The sequence below is a fragment of the Micropterus salmoides genome, unplaced genomic scaffold (genome assembly GCF_014851395.1).
Source record: "Micropterus salmoides isolate LMB-PRFRI ecotype aquatic unplaced genomic scaffold, ASM1485139v1 Ms_hic_scaffold_5, whole genome shotgun sequence".
Lineage (NCBI taxonomy): Eukaryota > Metazoa > Chordata > Actinopteri > Centrarchiformes > Centrarchidae > Micropterus > Micropterus salmoides.
This window is the reverse complement of record NW_024044237.1, coordinates 13471716-13493088: the sequence shown is the minus strand read 5'-3', so window position 1 is coordinate 13493088 and position 21373 is coordinate 13471716. Positions and strand designations below refer to the sequence as shown.

Sequence of the window (21373 nt, the reverse complement as noted above, 5' to 3'; positions counted from 1 at the left end):
ACTTCGTCTACATTTTTCTCACATACTTTTCTCTTCTTATTTGGACTTCTCTGCCTGGTGTGCATGGCGGGAAAATGGAAAGGGGTGGGGGCGGGTGGTAGAACAGACTGGGGCCCACTGGTCCCTCAACATCCCTGTGTTGAATATGAAAATATATTATAGCATAATGTGTTCAGTATGCAAGCTTGAAGGAAACCATATGAAAAAATCCCAGACAAAGAGCCTTCTGTGTTCCAACTGACCCCCCTTCCACCACCATCCTTCATCTGCTTCAGTTGAGAGAGAGAGAGAGAGAGAGAGAGAGAGAGAGCGAGAGAGGAGAGGTATAAGGGGGAGGTGTGTGGGCAGAGTCGTATGAACTGAAGAGGGGCAGAACACTCATTTGCTGCCTCACACAGCCAGACCCACCGGAGTACAGGTGAGCAGCATGACTCCACCAACACACATCAAACAGGAAGGATTTTTGAATCCTGGAATTTTATCTGTCGCTGTGAAACTGTGTGCTGCATACTTTGTCACCTGCAGCCCATTACATTTATCTTCACGGGGTAAGGTGCTATCTTTGTTTGGAGAAGGAGAGAGAGCGCTGGGGGAATGCAGTGAACTGAAGCAGAAGAGGAGGGAAACTTTGAAAGTCTTTGTTTGAGTAGATGACAAACATCTGTGGCCGCTGTTTTCCCCCTCGGCGCAGGCTGCAGACTTGCAGAGGGGGTTTGGCAGGCTACATTAGCACTGTGGTCACTGATATCCCTATTGTTGACTGTGTGGAGCCTGCTGTGTAGCCAGGTTGTAGACTTGAACTGCACTCTGTAACATTAGAGGGTGTATCCAATTAAAGATCTGGCTGAGCTGTATTGACTTACATATATAAGTAATTGCTTCCTGTTAGCACAACAGGTGAGGCCCATAAACTGCTTTACAGGGGGGCTACTGTAGGTTTTGTTAAACCATATGTCACCATATATATATATATATACAGATGATATCCCTTTAGTTTGCTGTGACGCCCTCCAAGATGATTATCAATGTGATCTCCAAGATAAAGTGCTTTGAAGATGCTTTGAAATGGTAAACAACTGTTTTGTCGAATGTCTCAGTGTGAAGAGAATACCACTGCTAAAAGACAACACCATTCCACAAATAATTCCTGCAGTATTGATATTATATGCATACATTTGACTTCCTTTGATGACTAACAGTTTTCAGATTATGACTCTGATTGTTTTAGAAGGTTCCTCCCTCTTGGCACCGGATCATACACACCTACTTCAAGTATTTATCTTTGTCCCTTGAAGTTCTCCACCTGTGACTATGAGAGTAGGATGAGCCGCACACAAAGCAGACACTTCATTACAAGGTTTTTTCTGCATGATTTATGATTGCACAATTGCTAAAAGAGAACAGAGAAACTGAAGCAAGGAAACATTTGTGACTTTTATTGAAGTGTGTGCCTTGCACTGTTTTAGATGTCAGTCATCAGCCAGCACAAGCCGAGACATGTTGACTATCACAGCCTCCTGAGGAATTATGCACCAGGAATGCCAATTTTGGAGCACTACCTAAAATTATTTCGTAGTGTTGCTAGGGACCTTGAATGGTTCTTTGTCTGAGCAAGAGAGAGAGAGAGAGAGAGAAAGAGAGAGAGCAAAGGGCCTTCCTAAAGCCTTTGGCGTTTATGGGTGAATGAATTTTACTTGCCAAACTGTAAAGGATCCAGGCAAAAGGCAAGAGATAGCAGACACATAACATCTCTGCCTCTAGGTATTCAATCATAAAGCCTTGCCAGTCAATGTTGTAACCAGATGCCTCATTATGAGCTTGGTAACTGATACACCTTTAAGTCTTACAGTAGGTGGAATCCATGCTCACCTGATGTCCACAGATCACACACACCTCAACACATGTGCACCCAGGGCAACTGATGATGTGCAGATGCCATACCTGAGGTGAAAATGCATGCAGTATATGAGTTATGAGGTGGCTGACACGCTTTTCAACAAGTTGGCTATTGATGCAGATGTGTAATAAATGTACAAGACAACGGCCTTGAGGGACAAATGAATGATTACAGCTTGTGTGGCTGCCAAAGCCCTTTCTTTTGCGCGTCATTACTATGCAAACGTGCTGCAGAGAGCTGTGGGATAGATTTGCTGTCTGCGTATGAATCCATCATAAATTGATGATGTACAGGAACTGTGATTACACACTAAAGTAGCCTACGTGCCAGACTGTAAATGATATCCTTGGCTCTAATCATGGAGGTCAATAGGTGTGCGGGTCAATGGGTGTGTGTCAAAAACTGTGCAGGGGTGGGAGCTGAGCGGGACAGGTGGGCGCTGTAAAATTCCTTTTAAACTTCAAGGTAATTGGGGGGTAGAGGAGGGTCAGAGGATGACATCAGATTGTGTGGCAAGAACATATGATCAGTTGTAGCAGGGTGGATAGCGCAAGTTAGTTTGGAAGAAATACAAATGCTGGAACAAGCATGGACCAAAAGAAAACTAAAAAAGATTGTGGCAGATGAGGATTTCAAGAGTCCATATGTCAGTGTTCTGTTATTTTTGAGCCAGAGTTCAGTCTGTATCTCATGTCAATTTTGAGTTTCCTACATCTGTTCTTTGTTTGGCAGTTAATAAATATTTACAGACTGGATCAAAGACAGCAATCAAACCACATTTTAATCAATCCAGCACAGAGGTGTTAGGAGGCTCTCAACACGTGTTCACCTCTGTTCTCACTGATTATGGTAAACATGAAATTGTGGAACAACAAAGACAACCGTGAATAAGATCTAAAAAGACAATGTCAGTCCCCAAATTAGATCCAGATTGATCCAAACACATCTGGGGGAATCAAAGAGCTGTTGTCAGAGTGTCTAAACAATGCCGGCCTTCATCTCTTCTCTTCACGATCTCACGATCACGCCAGTACGATGGATTTTTTGTTTTTGTTGCTTTTCTGCAGGGAAGGGGGGGCAGTGTTTTGTTTGGGTTGTTTGTGTTTGGGGGCCAATGAGCAGTCCTCCTACAGATTGTCATGACTCAGCTGTCATGTCAGAGAGCGTCTCCACAAAACAAAGGCTTCAAGGGATGCAAACAAGTTAACGGAAAGATGAATCTGAGCATGGTCGCTATGCCTCTGAGGAAACAGTGAAAAGGCGTTTTTGAAAATAATGATTGTGCGTGCATAGCCCTTTTGCTCCTGAGTGTTACAGTGGTGCCTCTCGAGCAAAAACAAGTGCATCCGCGATCAGCTTCAAGGAGAGGCAAGTCTGATCAAGGACGTGCAAACACCGGTTTATCATTACAAACTTTGCCAGTGTGTTATATTAGCTTTGAAGAGGGAACATGACACTGCTGGTCCAATGAAATGCCTAATCGGATAAGAGGGAGGGATATGATGGATGCTATACTGTAGGACATTCAGATCTTTGTTTGTCTCTTTACTCCACACTGCATGGACTTTTTCAATCCACATTCACTCTCTGTGTTCAGTATCACATCACAGACCCCGAGGCAGAGATAAAGCAAATTTTCTTGGCTGGTTTAATACAGACTTCCGAACTTAAAGACTTAATGAATTGTGACCTTCCTTTTTGTCTTTGGAGACGACACTTTATCGCTTTCAGCCTTTTATAAAGACATCTCATTTCCTTTTTCCTCCCCTTTTTGCCTGACTAAAGTTCAAAGTGAGGAGGCTGATCTTCTGCATTGCAGACAGAGAAGTGGGCTTTCATTGTCTTGAAAATGGACCTAGGTTGAGATTAATGGTTTTTGGAAGGAAACCAATATTCATTTAAAAGTATTAGAAGAGCCAAGCAGAGTATATTAAAATGTTCTTCAAGCCACTTTCTCAATAAAAAGTTGCACATTTCAATTTTTATAAACTACGGAATCTCTGTCAGCACAAAGGTCAGGTCTTTTGGACCACTTGAAACCATCATGGATAATACTTTAAATCCTGTACAAAGCAGTGGGTTGAAACTTGTGCCATTACACAAAGGGCAATGATGGAAAATCAAGTAGGATTCTTGTACCAGCTGTCTGCCAAACTGTGGTTTGCCAACACTGTGGGGAGATGTAACATTGAGCTTTTGTCTTTGCAAATGTCACATGTAAATAACATAAGTGAAGAAAGGTTTGATTTAAATGGTTTTGACTGATTTTTAACCTACATATTTCTCTTTTCTTGCAGGTGGTTGAGGACATAAAATGGACACGGGGAAGGATTAGATAAAGTACAGCAACCTTTCATCCCCTGGATAGTCCTCTTATCTACAGCTTAAGCTTGGTCCAGTCTGCTAATTCTTACAGACTGGCAGAACAATCAGAACCCAGACATCAAATCTTTTCTACAAGGAGAAAAACAAACTAACTGAAAATCTGGATGGTGGAGCTGCAGACCGCAGAATTACTGTATTCATGACAAATTCATAGTTCTAGTATGCTGATGCATTTCAGTATTAATCAAAACTACTACTAGAGGAAATAAGAACTTTCCTTCTCTATTGTGGTTTTGTGAATAAACAAAAGAAATTGATTATCCTGCCTTCAGCCGCTGTATCTGGCTGGCAATAATAGAATACAAGAAGAAAGCAACTTTAATTGAATACATTGGGGCTCTGAATACACTTTCCAGAGTGAAATGTTATTCCTCACATGCACCTAACAGCAGGAAGCCGCTATATACACAGTTCCCCTTCACATCACTGTAGAGTTATGAGCTCCAAGATAAAGGGCAGATCCTTTTCTCAGAAAGAAAAATAATCTGCAGGCTGGAGATTGGGATGCAGACAAAAAGCATGTTTTGGTGACCAAAATAGCATAGTAGGAAGAGCGACGTCTGGAAAGGGGAAAAAAGGAGTATTAGAGAGATGTAAATAGACAAGACTGGACTGTTTCTCAGCCCTCTTTGCCAGAGTTTTAACAGAGCACAACAAACTTGTGCAATTTTCATGGCAGTTGTCCATGGGAACTCATCCAAGGCACATCGGAGCAGAACCTCCTGGGAGGTCCTCTTAGATAGAGCATAATCCTTTATGAAGACCAAACCAAGAGTGCACTTCTTCCGTCAAATTTCATCTGAGTCCAGGACAACATTTGAAAAGATTTTTGCTAAAAGTGGAGCTATGACCGGAAGCAGCAACCTGGAAAGCTGAGCTACTCCTTTCTTGTCCCCTTTTGTGTGTTCCCTTGTATTTGTGAACTTATACACTGCCTGCCAGTAAGGACTAAAACTTCCAGCTGGACCGACAGTTTCATCTTATAAGGAGAGTAGATTTTGCTGACTGGAACAAAACACTCACATATCCCCCTGCGGAGGGCTTTTGTTTCTGCTGCAGCAGAAGCATTTTACCGTGGGTAGCGATGGAGATGGAGAAGGGACATATGTCTATCAGGAGAGGGTTGAGCTGGAGTCCAGGGGGATTGAGGAAACCTCTCCAGGCAACACAAAACACCCCTGGGACAGAGTGCAATGCATCATGGGAGAAGACAGGATTAAACAATGAGCAGATGAGCCGGAAAACAAGTAAGTGTTTGTTTATCTGGCGTTTTATGTCCTTATTTGGGGAGCCCACACAGCAGCAAGAAAGTGTCTTGTTGCTCTGTTACTTCTAAACAGAAATGTAAATACATTTTCCGGTGGTTCATTTGTAGTGCTACCTTAATGCTGCTTGAACTGCAGTATGTCATCATATCAGATAACTGAGAGGTGTAGACAGCAAATAGAGAAAACAGGCAGCCCTGCCTTGTCACTGAAGTTCTCTGTGATAACATCTGTTTCCATGCTGTAAAAATACAGGCTGCCCAATCAGCAATGCAAATGCAATCATGCATTGCTGCTAAAGATGAGTCGCAATATACAACACAGACAGCACAACACTGACCATAATGGGCCATTTTGTGGCACAAGCTATTTGGAAATTTCTTCAGATCTTTGTTTTTACTTTTACAGAGGGCAACTTCCAAAGAAGTGCGAAAAAGAGCAGGTCACACACCATAATGAAACCAAAACATTAAGTTAATGTTAAATAGCAATATGCAAAAACCCTGAAATAATACTCAGCTTGAGAGATAACTCCCTCTGGGCTGTGGCAAGTCTGTCAGATGCAGTATTCAAAGAGAGTAAGAAGACATTGTGCTGTGAGGAAGCAAAACAGAAAGGTCATGGCCATCAGATAACATGTCCTTGATATAGATCTGTAGCCTCTGTACCTCCAACACTGTTCCCATCACTCATTACTCACTAATTGGTTTCCTGAAATGGAACACAGTTCACCAAAAACAACACAAAAGCACAGTTATAATAGTTGACTAAATCTCTGCAGAGACCTTTCGTAATGCACAAAGTAACAAAATGAACACCAGGGCTTGGTTTCCACCTCTGAGCTGGACTTTTATTCCCCCCATGGGATCCAGAGAGTTTAGATCACATTCAGTCGGGTAAGATCCCAGGACCTCTGTTAATCCCTGTCTTTCCATACCGCTTCACACATCACCCACGGAGGCCAGTGCTGTCATCCCGCTCACCCCATAGCCATCGCTGGGGGAAAGATAACATCCGACAGGGTAATCTGACCTTTCATACACAAATGAAGGGTTGGCCCCCTGACTTAAATCATCCCGCTGTGGGGGAGTTTGCCGTCCGCTCTCACCCACACGGGAATGAGGGGATGGGACGGAGGGCAGAGGGATGAGTTGGGGAAAGTTAGAGGTAGGGAAACACAGATGTGGAGGCTCTTGCATCACCGCAGAGGGCTGAGTTTTGTTTCTGCTGGAGGACAGGAAATTCCTATCCTGCCCTTGCAGGTTGGAGCTTAGGCCCCTGAGGGGTCAGAGAGGGCAGACACTTGGTTGGGGAGAGTGAACAATAAGCACACTTATATTGTGATACCCAGTTAGACACAGAGGGCAGCAGAGGTCAGGTGCTGGATCTCTGGAGTCCCTGTCTATTCCATCCATACACACATAATCTGAAGTGTCTGCTGTCTCCCATTGCACTTCAAAGGCCGCAACATGGGTCAGGCACTTTCCTGCCATCACAGGATGGTAGACAGAGATAATCCGCTCAATACTTGCTGTTGGTTACCTGTCAAAGTGCACTCTTGTCTGTAGCTGCTAAAACATCAATACTTTCCCTGAGCTCTTTTAGAGTCATGTCTTGTAGGCTTAATTAGTGGATGGCTGATATGAAAAAGTGAAACAGAGCTGGAGGCTCAGTGACAGACTGCACAGCCTCCAGCTATAGACCCCCTCCCCTCCCCTCCCTGTCTGTCTGTCTGCGCGCTGGACAGAGGAGAAAACGAAATCCGATCCTATGTCTCGCAACAGAAAGGGGGTGTGAAGCTATCAGACGCAGTTAGTTTGAAAACCCTTGTGGGAGTACTGCAAACACAGCGGAGCTCTGAGGTTGACATGAAAAAGGTAAGGAATTAGGCACTGAAGTCGAGAGATAAATGATAGTTTCAGCTAACTCGTGAATAAGTAGGATTTTTTATAGAGACATACGACTTGTTAGTAGCAGTGAGTTGTTTTTGTAACTGAACACATCGGCTACGTCCATAAACTTTAGGCAAATGTATTCCCTCATAGGTTAAAAGAGTTTTAACCGAAGTCCATTGAACTTTTTTATCCTGCTGTGAAATCAGTTCCTTATTATATCTGTGTTATGCGCTGTAACTTACAAAGAACACGAATTCATTTCTTAAACTCAGACTAATTTCGATTATCGGTTATTACAAACATCTTCATTAGTTTACATATTTCTGGGGATGCCATGTCTAAGCGGTGGGTGTCATTAAATCAGATAATAACCAAAGTCTTGTACACAGCACTATCACTCACACTAACACAAGTCCACATTCTATAAAATATGTATTTTTAATTTCACTTGTTTTCACAAAGATGCTCTCTATTTTGGTCATGATATTAATCACCGATGGGATTTGCACCTGCGTGTTACTAGATAACCAGTCTGACTCCCTCTAGAGGTAGATGTTTCCAGTGAGGACACTTAATTTCAAGCCTCACTGCTCAGGCTCTGGTATATGCAGGTAGTCTGAATTATAAAAAATAAATAGCTAATAAAAATGTCACTGGGGCCTGTGGTGGCATCCCCACCCATATTGACAGCCTTGATAAAAGGCACTGCATATAGTACAGATTGGTTCATTTCTCTGCAGCAGTCTATAAAGGCAAGTGATTTATGTCAATAGTGGTAAGAGGACTGCTGGTTTAAAGGGTTGTGTGATAATGCTTTCAACCTTGTTATATTGTTGTCACAAATATGTATGGTGGTTGATATACCTCCCTCTTATAGTGTCACGTTCTGTCTTTCCTCTGTCAGTGTCAGGTTGTTTAATTTACCATAGTTGATACTGACATTGACGTATTTCCTTGCAGACATAACCATCATCATAAAAGGGTATACTTTTGTGCATCAAAGGGTATACTCTTCAGCAAAAGGCCGCTATAGTCCGTCTTTATATACTGAAACAATAAGATAAAAATTTGATAATAAGCATATGCTATTTAACTAAAGGAACTCAAGGGTACTCTACAAAGAGTGAATTCAATTACTGTGAGGACAGACTTAAAGTCTGTAAAATCAATGACAGATGCAGATTATTCTTTTTTAACTGGGGGAATGATCATATAGCTTTATACTCTGTGCCAGGAAAAACTGCATGCAGAATGAGTTCTATGGGAAAGCTTTACAAGTGATTTACACATAATTGTTGTGATTGGCACATGATTACATCAAATAATGTAGTTGTCTGGATCCATCACCTTATTAAATGAAGAAAGAGTCATGGCTGTACCAGCTGTCTGAGAAACCTCCTGGAGGGACGTGAAATATCTTCCATCAGTCAGAGTTGCATGAATTAGATGAATAATCTACCAGATGTGTCACCACAACGAGTTATTCTCTACAAAAGAATCTATGACTTAAGGGTTTTATGCTGTTAAAAAAAAAAAAGAAGCAAAGATGCAGCTTTGATTTTCCACATGAACTTTGAAGCATGGTGTAGTCACTATATTTAAGATGGGAACACTTGATTGTATAGTATGTTTATAGACAGAAGTCGAAAGATGTCATTTTTGGAGGCTGTAGATTGTAAAAATGGCCTATTAAGGGTTCAAGCTGCAGTATTGCAAATTAACTACAGAGAGAAACCAAAGGCATTTTGGAAGCTCGGGCAGGGAGTTTTCTCAGCGGTGGAGGAATGCTCAGGGAGGGACTACTGCAGATGGCAGAGGAAATAGCTCCACTGCCTGGAATGGAGCTCTTAAGCTCAGAAAACAAACTGTCAGTTTTAACATGTCTTATGTTTCAAGGCAATGTGCAAACCTGCAACATCAGGGTACAACATTATTGACAATTTATTTTGACTCTGTAAGAGACATTGACCTAGACCTTTTTATTAACTTTAGTCAACAAGCTTTTATGTCGTTCTTATTAAAATGTTTGTTTGAAATGTTTCTCAGCCTACGTCTGTTAGTTCTTTGTCTGTAGCTCCAGTCTAATGAGTTAAGAGTTTGGTGTAAAGCTGTATTTTTCTTTGCAGGATTGGTTTGAATCAAAAGTACTGCGAAGAACAATCAGAACCATATGGTGCAGAAACAATTATGTGGGTTTTTAAAGAGAATATTCAATCCCAGACTTGTTAAAAATTTGTCCTTGCTGGTTCTCTGTATTTGTACATAAAAGCGGTTTGGTGAGCTTTAATTAGATGTTGAGGGAGTTGTCTTTGTTTGAACAATAGATGTAGCTCATTGTTAGGGCTCCCACAGTCAGGGTCCCTTTTGTCATTAATCAAACATCTCTGCTATAAAAAAAAACACAAATTCCCTTGTTTCTCTCATTGATCAGGCTGTCAACTTTCTCTCGTTGTCTCTTTCACTCCAGATCTGACCCGGAGTGCCAGTTTATCAGAGAAAGAGCTAAAGGAGGCTCGTGTCAGGAGTCAGATCATCGCTGCTCAGCTCACCATCCCTTCCAACTCCAGTTCTAGAGGCGTGCAGCTCTTCAACCGGCGCAAGCAGAGAGTCAACGCCTTCACGCTTGAAAGCTGTGGAGAGGGGTCGCTGGAGGACAGAGCTGAGAATGTGAAAATCGACCCCTCATCTAACAAACTAACATGGGCAGAGAGGAGCAGTGAGGGAAAGGATAGAGACCTGAACTTTAAGAATAGTGTTACCAAACCACTCTTGTCACCACCTGGGAGGATACGTTTAGTAGGTGATATCATGGAGGACTCAGGTAAGGATTTCCACAAGGAAGAGGACATGGAGGACAGTGTTGTCCAAGAGAGACATTTCCTCCCTGTTAAGGAAGAGCAGGAGGAAGAGGAAGAGGCAAGAGATGAAATCCACGAGGAGCTTGTGGACAAAGTCAAGGATGAGATTCCCCCTGCAAGTAATAATACTGATCCAGTTCTGATCGGACATACTGAAGGGCAAGCAGAGATAAATGGGGGCCACACAGGGCCAGTTCCCCTTGGAAAGCTTCTTAATGGTTGCCACAGTGCCTCTGGACGTGAGACGGTACCTGTGCCCACATCCAAGCAGACAAGCACCATCATCAACCGAACTGCCAGGCCGTTTTTCTCTCCGCTGACAGTGCAGTCTCCAGAGGTAGTCAGCCCTGTCATGGACATTCCTCCTCCTCCTACTTACGCCACTCCTCCTCCCCCTGCTTTCACTGTTCCCCAGCCTGTAGCTTTCTCACCGCCACCTCCGCCTCCATCATATCCCACACCTCCTCTACCGGCCTTTACAAACCAACCCCCACAGACCTACTACTCCAATCCACTTCCAATCCCTTCCTCGCCTCCACTGTCCCAGTTCCCTGTTTCTTCTGTATCTCAGCACCCATCTATGCACCATTATGGCCCTCCCACGGCCCCAAGGCCCACCACCTTTGTTCCTCAGCCTGCTGGAGAGAGGAAGCCGATAATAGGAATCAAAACAGGAATACTTGAGGAAGGCGCTGCTAGAAGATCAAGTAGAAAGTCAATGTTCACATTCAAAGAGAAGCCAGTGGTAGCGCCGAACCCTGAGCTGCTCTCTCTGGTGCAAGGGGTGGATGAAAGGAAGAAACACGGACATAGATCTGTGCCTGAGCCAGCACCCGAGGAAGAGTTGCTGGCTCTGGGTGCAGAGGCCTCCAACTTCCTCGCCAAGGAACAGGACAGGGCAGAGGAGGCAAGAGCTCCAGAGTGGGCTTCCTGCCTCAAGAGCTCCAGGACCCAGCCAAGGCCAGAGCACAGGCCAGAGCAGACCCTCACCAATGTATCAGGAAAGGGGGCTGAGCTGTTTGCCAAGCGCCAGTCCAGGATGGAGAAATATGTCGTTGAGAAACAAAATGCTGGACAAATGAGGTCTCCTTCTCCCACGATGTCGCTGCCTCCATCTTGGGTGTACCCATCAAACATGCCCGGCAGGGTCAAGGCCATTGCTAAAAACTCTGACATGAGCGCTCAGCTTTCAGAAAACCTAAAGGCCCAACAAGCAGTCAAGCAAAAACCAAGGCAAAAGGCTCCAGCACCGGAACCAATTCCAGAGCCACCTCCTTTAGAAAATGGATGCTCCAAGATAGAGATGGACCTGTCAAGGCACCGGCCCTACCAGCTTAACTCCTCCCTCTTCGTCTTTAACCCAGCCAAGGACCCCATTAGTACCCTGCCCAGAGGAGCACCACAGTCCAGGAACCTGATGTCTATCTCTAGACAGACTTCCTTACCTACTAACCCCCCTCCTCACTTCAGTACCCAGTGTATGTCTCCACAGCTGCCTCTCCCAACAAGAGGAGGAGCAGAATTTCTACCAAATCCAGCCTCTGGTCAGCCAAGGATCAGTTCTCCTATGTCTGCCCTTTCTCCAGACCGAGTGTCCTCTCCTCGGTCAGGGGTCCAGGCACCCAGGCCCACGTTTTCTGCCAAGAAGGCAGGGATTACACCACAGGTGTGGAAACCCTTTCTGTACCATTTTTAGAAAAGTTGTTTACACCAGAGGAATCTTTTGTAGAGATTACACACATGTTTGGAAAACTGAAACTGACTTTAGGGGTAGGGCTACAATATGAAGTTTACTGCACTTTTTTGTTCAACTTGTGCCTTCTAACAATACTTTCTTTTGCATTGTAGGTATACAACCGAGTGCAGTCTTTTTATGTGTGAAATGCTTTAATGTATCAGAAAACAATTAATCTACAAGAAATGTAATAAGAACTGCAGCACGGGCTACAAACAAGTATCTAAATTGTTCAGTGAATGCAAAATTTGATTTTTTCCACACCCAAACAGCAGTAATTACCCTCAATTAAAATCAAAATACGCCTTGACGGCCAAAGCCGTTAAGCACATCAGCACTAAAAAACTTAAATTTTTAGGACGTTTTATAAACTCACATTTTTCTCACTTTGTCTCCCGATTCTGTGGGCACCAGGGTGATGCTGCTTCACAAAGCACTTTAACAGATGGTCCGGCATCTGCTTTATGATGTATGATTTGCAATTTAATGCTGCTGACTGACGAGAGCGAGAGAGCTCCTTTTATGTCTTTATGTCTTCAGGGTAATTTCCTCTGCTTTTCAGCATTTTCTACCTAAATATATGGTGTGTACTTGGATTCTTTGATGTTTCAAATCTGCAGGCTGCATACTAATTTGCATCACGGACCTACATTGTTTTCGTGAAATGAGTAATTCCAGTAGTGTTTTTTCGCAGGCAATCATCATTCACTGTTGTTTAAGACTACAGGGTTTATGTTTCACATCATAAACCGTCATTCACTGCTTTCTTCTGCTGTTATTCTGTCTGTTATGATACATTTTTTTGTGTGATAGTGAATCTTTCCTTCTCTGATTAAAGTGTTATGCTAACACTCTGCTGTGACCTCTTTCTCCTTTTTCTTATTTCGTGACTTCACTGTCTTCTTCTTCCAACCTTTAGTTTCTCTTTGAAGTGTTTGTGATTTCACTTTCCTGCCTTCCTTGCAATCACTGAAAACACAACACACTGATAAATGTTTTGCCTCCCAGATAATTTGCATCAGGAGATAGATATATTTTTGAACACAGTATGTGACTTTTAACATTTCTTTTACAGAAATAATTATTTTGGCTTACCATTGCAATTTTTTTAACCATTTTATAAAAAATTTGACTTATGTGTGTTTGTGTTAAGACATGATCCCTTGGTCTTGTTGGTCTTGAGAGGCTCAAACATTCAGACAAATAGAATAATCCTTGACCTGGACCTTGTTTAACAAATGCCCTGAACTTTGGAAACGTCACCAGTAATGTTGATCTTAAAAGACCTTAACTTCTCAGGATACTGATCCTAGCAATTCCGTCTGTAACTCTAAAGACTGTCTTCATATTATTATCACGAGTGAAGAGTTTGATTAGTATGTGCTTAAGATGGAATGCTACCCTTGCTTCAGTCGAGTAACTTCATATCCCTGTAAAGGTTAACTACCTCAGGATGGCCAGATGACAGTAACCTGAGAAAGACACTAAAGACCAGGCCTATGTGTGCTGGTGGCCAGACTTATTGAAGAAACACACACAGTAGGGAATACACAGAGATGACCTGAATGCCACTGGAGCTCAAAACTGAACACATAAATACTATTTTATCGTCTTATTGAATAGAGTTAGAAACCTCAGAATATAGATAAGGACATTTATTTATTCTATTATCGTACACTGGACAGGCATTATACTACAACCTCTAATTTTGCAAGTTTGCGTGTTATGTTTTTGTTTGCGTGTACATGTTTCCAAGAGTCTAAAAAATATTATTTGTCATGGTCCAACAGACACCAAAGGATACCTCCCCAGTTGAAACCCCCAGTGAGACTCCCACACCAAACAGGACGCCCAGCCTCACCAGACGTTTCAGCAGCCCAGAGGGCCCCACCGCAGGGACCAGGAGTCCTAACCTCCAAACTAATCGTCCCTCTTCCACCATCTCTAGCCGCTCAGTTACTTCCCCAGTATCCTCTCCCAGGGGTACAAGATGCCAATCACCTATGGCCAGTCAAAAAATCCAATTTTCCACTGTTACCTCCACTACAACATCCAGACCTTCCCAAACATTCACAGCCACATCCCCATGCTCTCCTCCTTGGGGATCAAGATGCCAGTCCCCTATGGTGAGCCACAATACCCAGTCTTCCACCATTTCCTCTGTTCCTACTTCAAGACCTTCTCAAACTTCTACATCTACTTCTCCTTGGGGATCAAGATGCCAGTCCCCAATGGTAAGCCAGAATACTTCCAATCTCGTCTCCATTTCCACATCCAGACCAACCCAAACATATACAGCCATGTCTCCTGTCTCTCCTCCTTGGGGGTCACGTTCCCAGTCTCCTGCACTATCTCAGACCAGCTTATCCTTCCCTGCTACTAAGCCTCTGTACACATCCTCTGCCACCTCTCCTGTTCCCCCACCCAAAGACAGTCGCTGCATGTCCCCCATCATTAATAACCAGGACTCTAAAGCCAACCATCGCCTCATGGCCAAGAACATAATCAATGCAGCCAAACGTAAAAACAGCCCCTCCCCCGGAGCACTGAGCGGTCACAGCCTACCCATCTCGCCTCTGGGAAATTCTCATGGCTACGACTGTCACAAACCGCCCATAAGCCCTTTCCAGTCGCGGGCATTAGGGGTCCAGTCCCCTTCCTTCACTAGTCCACCTCCCACCCCAACTCAAAGGATCTGCTCCCCTGTGAGGCTATACAACACTCGCTCCCTCACGGACTCCGATGCCTCTGTTGAGTCTGAAGAATCAAGCCTCCGATCGCCTGGCCTGCACTCCTACAACACCTGCCCCCGTGGCTGGGGCGGTAGCCTGAGGGTGAAGAGAAGCACAGTCTCCACTGACCTGTGAGGGTGTTACTGGATGGCAGTCAAAGCACAATTTCAGTTTTCTTAGATGTTTGTGGTATCAACTAGTAAAAGATGAGGCAATTTACAACTGATGGCATTTCATCAGACTAATATTAGACAAGTTACCTTTCTGTAACTTTAAATATTGATCCTTGCTGTGGCTTGTACACGTCTCACATACCAAAAAGTGCATAGAGACTCAGAATAACCAAAGATGTTTAAATTCACTTCCATAAATGTTTTTACACCTTCACAACAAGCATAATTTCATAGCCACTGTTCTAATTAAACAGTGTTTAAGTAAATGGGTATGTGTTTTACATGTTATTAATGAATGGAAAGAGATTTTAGCATAGAAGGGATGGATGGAATAAATAATGTATAACGATATATCTCATTGGACTGTACAGTACTTTGGTTAAAGCATTTTCTAATTGTACTGTATTAGTAAAGAATCAAATTTAACAGTGAATATTGATTTTGATTATACTGGGTAAAATGAGTTTCCATCATTTTTCCATAATAAAAACACAGTGATAGGTGGGACACATGCTATTCACACTATCACACATAGTCAAAGTATTCACCACAGTTTATTATCCATTTTTAATCAATGGGAAATAAATCATATGCATCATTAAAGCAGTGCAATAATCAATTTAACACAGCGTATATATGTTGCTTTTTGTACTGCATTTGCTATAATGAATGTAAGCTTTAGAGACAGATTGACTGAGAATGACAGACAAAGGGTGTTGAGTATGAAGCGTTATGTGGAGGTTTAATGGGGCATTGAAGCACTTGTTTAAGCAAACACTATTTCTGTGTTTTAAATCCAAAGGTTTAAATGGTTTTATGCTAACATTTAAACATTGACGATGAACAATTTAACAAACAGCTGTCAAGGCATATTGATTGTAATATTCACAGTGGAGAATCGTGTATATATGCCTAAGTTTTGACACTTCTGCTGACCAAACACCGTCATTCTATTTTATCAGTAATGTCTTCAATGAGGAACAGATTAACATTTGTTGTGCTTGTACTTATTGTACAAAGTGCCTGTTTGGATGAGGTTCAGAAGCAAATGTGTATGTCACACAAGTAGGGAAGGTACAACGGAATGTTGTTAAGCTTTCATGGGAAAAAGGTTAGAATAATGTTGTATGTTGTGAAATATTAATAATTATTAAATCAAAAGTGTTGAAAGTGTGAGTAAAGGATTAGAGGAACTGACTGTATTTTAAATACATTCATAACTCTCATTAACTTCAAAAGTTTCTTTTTATACTTGATTTGCACTTCCGTTCATTCCATTTCAATGGCTAAGTTGGCAATGTGTAAACCTTGAGTTGCTCAAACAGGTGTCAATCAAAATAAAGGCAGCAAATAAATATCCTACTGTAAAAACCAGAACATTCCTGCACTATTCAACATGTTGACATGATGGTGGTAATTAGCTGTAAACTTGACTGCTGCCTTCAAACCACAACTGGCTTTCTGTTTCAAGTGTGGGATGTGTTCTCTACCAGCATACACAACATCATTCCTTCACTCCCCCACATACACACAAAGCATCAGCACATTTTGAAATATGAACTTCTCTGTGTCCTTTGAGTGACGGGGACACCTGCTACATGGTGTCCTGACTCCTTCAGCAGGATTACGCCTATCACTGTCATGGATTGGTTTCAACCTGGGTCACCTCTGGACAAACCGAACACTGCTGACATCCTCAAACACAGAAACGAATCATTGCATTTTTTAGTTTTGCAAGATGATTATTTTTGGCGGGGGGTCAGTGGTTGCATGCCTAGAGTTTTTCAATACAGCTCATTTTTCTCTCATTTCATAACTGTATGGTGTCTGAAAATGAATGCAAAATAAAAAAGTGATGACACACCAATTTAAATAATAAGTCTTGTTTGTCACTTTTTTTATTATTATACTTCATAACACCTTGAACTGAAAATAATGGTATAAACTGAAAATAATATTAGCTGGAGTAGTAATTTCGCCTTTTTTAAATATTTCAAAATGATAGATTAAGTGGGTAAGTCATAGGATGTACATTAATTCACATAAAACACACTATCCACATATTTCTACTGTTAAACTAGTTTTTTGATTAATTATTTTCCTCTTATTGTATATGTGTATTTAAGGTAAGACTACATGACACATTTAGGACTACAGTAATCCTGCACTGTGCCACCTACACAAGGACTCACATTTCATCTGGTCCTTAGCCCTTAAAGCACCTCACCAGAGACCCATTAAAACTTTATGACAATCAATATATTTTGTTGCAATTTAACTAAAACTAGATAATTAAATTACTTTGCCCTCTGTTTGTAACCCGCCTATATTATGCTCACTAGTTGTTTATTGCCCAAACTACTGACATTATGTACAGGATCATCCACCACATTTGCAGACTTATTCCTTTGGGTTTACAGTCATGTGTTGTGCTTCACTATCAGAGCAATACACTGCCCATTTGTGGTGATAGTTGGGGGACTGAAGTGTCCCTAACAGCAACTCCTCAGGGTGAAAAGGAAACCAAAGCCACATTTATCACAGGTTCATAGACTGCCATCTGTAGGACTCTGGACAGAAGTTCAAATTAAGCATTTCATTTTAACTGATTGTGTACATGCAACTGTTTCTCAAAATAAACATTTAATACATTTGCTCATTATTTTCTTTAAAATAATTTCATAGTATCATCATCAATCATAGTACTAAAATTAGGCAATTTCTCCTGCAAGAAAATACTGTGAAAAAAAGTAGCCATTAAAGACATTTTCGTTTATCCCTGTAATAAAGTAAGAATGAATGTTATTCCTAATAGACATTTTTCACTGCAGACATTTCAACACGTCATAGCAGGAAAAGAACAAGTGCATTAAAATTAATGATGACTGCATTTAGCTATTCTCGCTTAGCTTGCTTGCTCATTGACAGTACATTCACAATATGGTGAGTATTGTACAGGCTAACCTGGATGCTCACTTATTACATCCATTGATTACAACTCATCACTGGTGGACAGTAAGTACATTTACTCAATTACTGTACTTAAGCACACATTTGAGGTACTTTACTACTTGTATTTTCTTTTCATGCCACTTTATACTTCTACTCCACTATATGTCAGAGGGAAATATCGTACTTTCTACTTCACTACATTCATCTGACAGCTATAGTTACTTTACAAATCAAGATTTTTACACACAAAACATATGAAGAGTTTATCAAATGTGATGTTATTGATTAAACTACCCAATAGCTGATTGACAGCAACTATTTTAAGTAATTAATCATGTAAAAACATTCCATGGTTCCAGCTTTTAAAATGTCATGTTTTGCTGCTTTTCCTTTTAATTATTTTAATATATTTTCAAAATAAACTGAAGTTTGGACTATTGGTTGGACACAACAAGCACTGTGAAGGTGTCACTTTGGCCTCTAGGTAACTGTGACAACATTTCACACTATTTTCACTTTTTAAACCAACCGATTAATGGAAAAAATAATCAGCAGATTAATTAATAAGGAAAATAATTATTAGTTACATACCAATACAAAACAGTGAAAGTCAAAATGAGCTCCATCTCAACAGGACAACAGTAAAATCCTGCTTTTACATCAATGCATGAGTAACAGTAAAATTGTACTTCTTGCAGAAAATGTGTGTGCCGAAAGCATTATTTGCAAAACACTGCTGAAAATTCAGATGTCTGAAACTGAAGCATTGCATTGCACTGCTTAACAACCTGGAAGCTGACCTGCATTACCTAATAATGCTTAAAGATGAAACACGTTGCAAGCTTAAAACTTAGCTGTAATAAGGACAAAACTGTTCCTGTAAAAACCTTAACATTTAGAATATATGGTAGGTAGAAGAGGTCCTTAAAGAGCTGAACTTCTGATATTTGAATGGTTCTGTAGCTGAAAGTATTAATCAAAAGAATAAATTCTAAAGCCTTGCTGAAAATGCAGGAATGTGAAATAATTTTTCAAAATTAAAAACCAAGCTACATTACCTAAAGCTAAGAGTTGAAACACATTGCCAGAAAAGCTGGAAGCTACTATATCATCAGTGGTTTTCACTTCTATTGTAATAAATTGTTGAAAAAAAAGGAGTACAAATCCTCACAAAAGTCCCCACAAAGATAGCAAAACTAGGTTTTGTGGAAGTCCCCACAAAGGTAGCAAAACCAGTGTGTTAATGTGTGTCAGTATTTGAGTGTCTGTGTGCTTGTCTGTGAAAGACAATGATTTAATTGTGAAATAAGGATTCCTCCCATTACATAAAAATATATATTTTTTAAAAGCTTAATATTTAAACAGTATGAAAGGTAGAATATCACTGATTCATAACACACATCCTTAAAACGCATATTTAAATATTTGAATGGTTTCAGAAGCTAAATGGATGTAGAGGTTTGTTTAAAAGGAGACAGAGAGGGGTAGATTTCAATTCTGAATTAGGTTTGAATTTATTAACAATTAAAAAGAGGCATCATCTGCAGAAAATAGCTTAACATCAATCCACTAATCAGAACAGAAGAGTAGACTGTTTTGATGTTTAATCAGCGAATCAACATCACCTGTGTGTAACTGTATCTGGGTAAATTGCTCTGTCATTGAACCCATTTACACCTTGCATTGTTATGCATCTGTATCCAGATTGTATCTAGATATGATGTGTCTCCAGTGTCCACAATGGGATCTTATTGAGTATCTGACAGGCAGGTATGTAAACTATACTCATCATTTGTATCATTTTCCACAATGGGTGTATGCGTGGACAAAGACACTGGCCATGTAGTAAGTGTTGTTATTTTTTCATGTTTATTATTTGTTGAGGAGATTTTGTTTTACAAAATAGTGTTCCGAAAAATAATAAATATATATTCACAACTTTGATCAGGCATTGAAAGTCTGTATCCTGGAGGATATGTTGCCTAGATAAGGGTATAAAACAATGTATTTCACGCTCAGATATACTGCTGTTTTGAGGCCTGTGATCTACAGATAATCAATAATACAAAGGTGTGAAATATGAAATATTGATTACTCCCCTCAGATAATCACCACCTTATGGCAGTGGAGGGGTTTGTGTGTCCCTGTAAACTTGGGAGCTGTGTTGCCTGGGGCAGTAGCCCGTGGTAGGGTCTCCCAAAGCAAATTACAATGAACAAAATTATAAACTCAACACTTTTGTTTTTGCCCCATTCATCATGCATTTCAAATTGCATCTTCAGCAAGGCTCATTGCACAGGTGTGCATTACCCATGCTCAAAAAATGTGCAGTTCCATCACACAGCACAATGCCATAGCTGTCGCAAGTTTTGAGGGAGCGTGCAGTTGACCCTTTGCTAAGCCATGCCCACCTTAGTCACTGTTGGGAAGTCAGACAAACTGTCGGCGCTGCCACTGCCTATTACTGCACTCCCTGGAGAAATATTGACAAATTTGTTGGAAAAAGCGATCTCAGAAAGAAGCAGACAGTTTTGCAGTTGCATTATACATTTGAAGGTTGTATTCAGGTCCAACTGACTCAAACAGATGCGAAAAAAATTAAAGATAGAAGCTAAAGCCTACCGATCACACAGTAGGCCTACAAGTGAACCACTGCATCCATGATTGAGACAAAAGACAACGATATTAAAGAGGTGGTATTATGCTTTTTGGCTTTTTCCCTCTCCTTTATTGAGTTATATATCTTTTTTGTGCGTGTAACAGGTTTGCAAAGTGAAAAAGCCCAAAGTCTGGCTCAAAGGGAGTTCCCATCTCCCACAGAAACACTGCTCTGAAGGGCTTGAAAACAGCTCGTTTGTAGTCCAGCCCTTCACTTCCTTGACTTGTGACGTCACAATGCAAGCATGTCATAAAGCTTGCCAAGCGGCTAGTGAGATCGGGCATGCTCTCAAACCAAGCTAGTCTGAGCGGAGGCCCTTTGGCTCGACTCGCCTTTGTTTGGTTTTCCATTGTAGAAATGCTGTACCTGTACCTGCTTCCAGGTACTTTTTTTCGTATCACCTCACCTCCCTCGAGGTTCCAACCAAATTTACAAAATATCCATCCAACGAGCTACTAAGAACGAGATTCGGCATGGATCATAATAACTGTACCTTTTGTGAAATTGAAATTGAAACAACTGATCACCTGTTTTTCCACTGTATGTACTGGGCCAATGCCTTTTGGGAGGACTTACTGGACTTTCTCTCAACCAAAACCCAACTACTTACTCCTCTTACTAGAGAAAATATTGTGTTTGGTGTTACTATGAAGGACAATAAGATTGACTTAATTTTGAACAATATGATATTGATGGCAAAGTTTTTCATCCATACCTCCAAATGGAGAAATACAAAACCCCTTTTTTCTGTCTTCAAGTGGGACATTATCGCCAATCATCTTTGTGTTTTAAAACTAATGAAAGGGAAACATGCAAGATCTC

At 41.2% G+C, this 21373-nt stretch overlaps 1 protein-coding gene across 2 annotated transcripts; it reads left to right on the top strand.

The window, feature by feature from the left end:
- Positions 1-307: 307 nt before the first annotated feature.
- Positions 308-16819, top strand: LOC119888330 (synaptopodin). Of its 2 annotated transcripts, none has more exons than XM_038698860.1 (4): positions 308-418; positions 4195-5529; positions 9910-11966; positions 13826-16819. In XM_038698860.1, the coding sequence occupies exons 2-4, from the start codon at positions 5367-5369 to the stop codon at positions 14900-14902; spliced, it is 3297 nt and encodes a 1098-aa protein (XP_038554788.1). In that variant the 5' UTR covers positions 308-418; positions 4195-5366; the 3' UTR covers positions 14903-16819. The 2 variants fall into 2 exon arrangements, with proteins under 2 accessions (XP_038554788.1, XP_038554789.1); XM_038698861.1 differs by having other exon boundaries at positions 412-548.
- Positions 16820-21373: the final 4554 nt, after the last annotated feature.

Bases quoted from the DNA above. Each gene is read 5' to 3' on its own strand.
- LOC119888330 (XM_038698860.1), top strand. From the start codon at position 5,367: ATGGAGATGGAGAAGGGACATATGTCTATCAGGAGAGGGTTGAGCTGG. The intron at 5,530-9,909 runs GTAAGTGTTTGT...CTTTCACTCCAG, and splicing joins GCAGATGAGCCGGAAAACAA to ATCTGACCCGGAGTGCCAGT. The intron at 11,967-13,825 runs GTGTGGAAACCC...ATGGTCCAACAG, and splicing joins AGGCAGGGATTACACCACAG to ACACCAAAGGATACCTCCCC.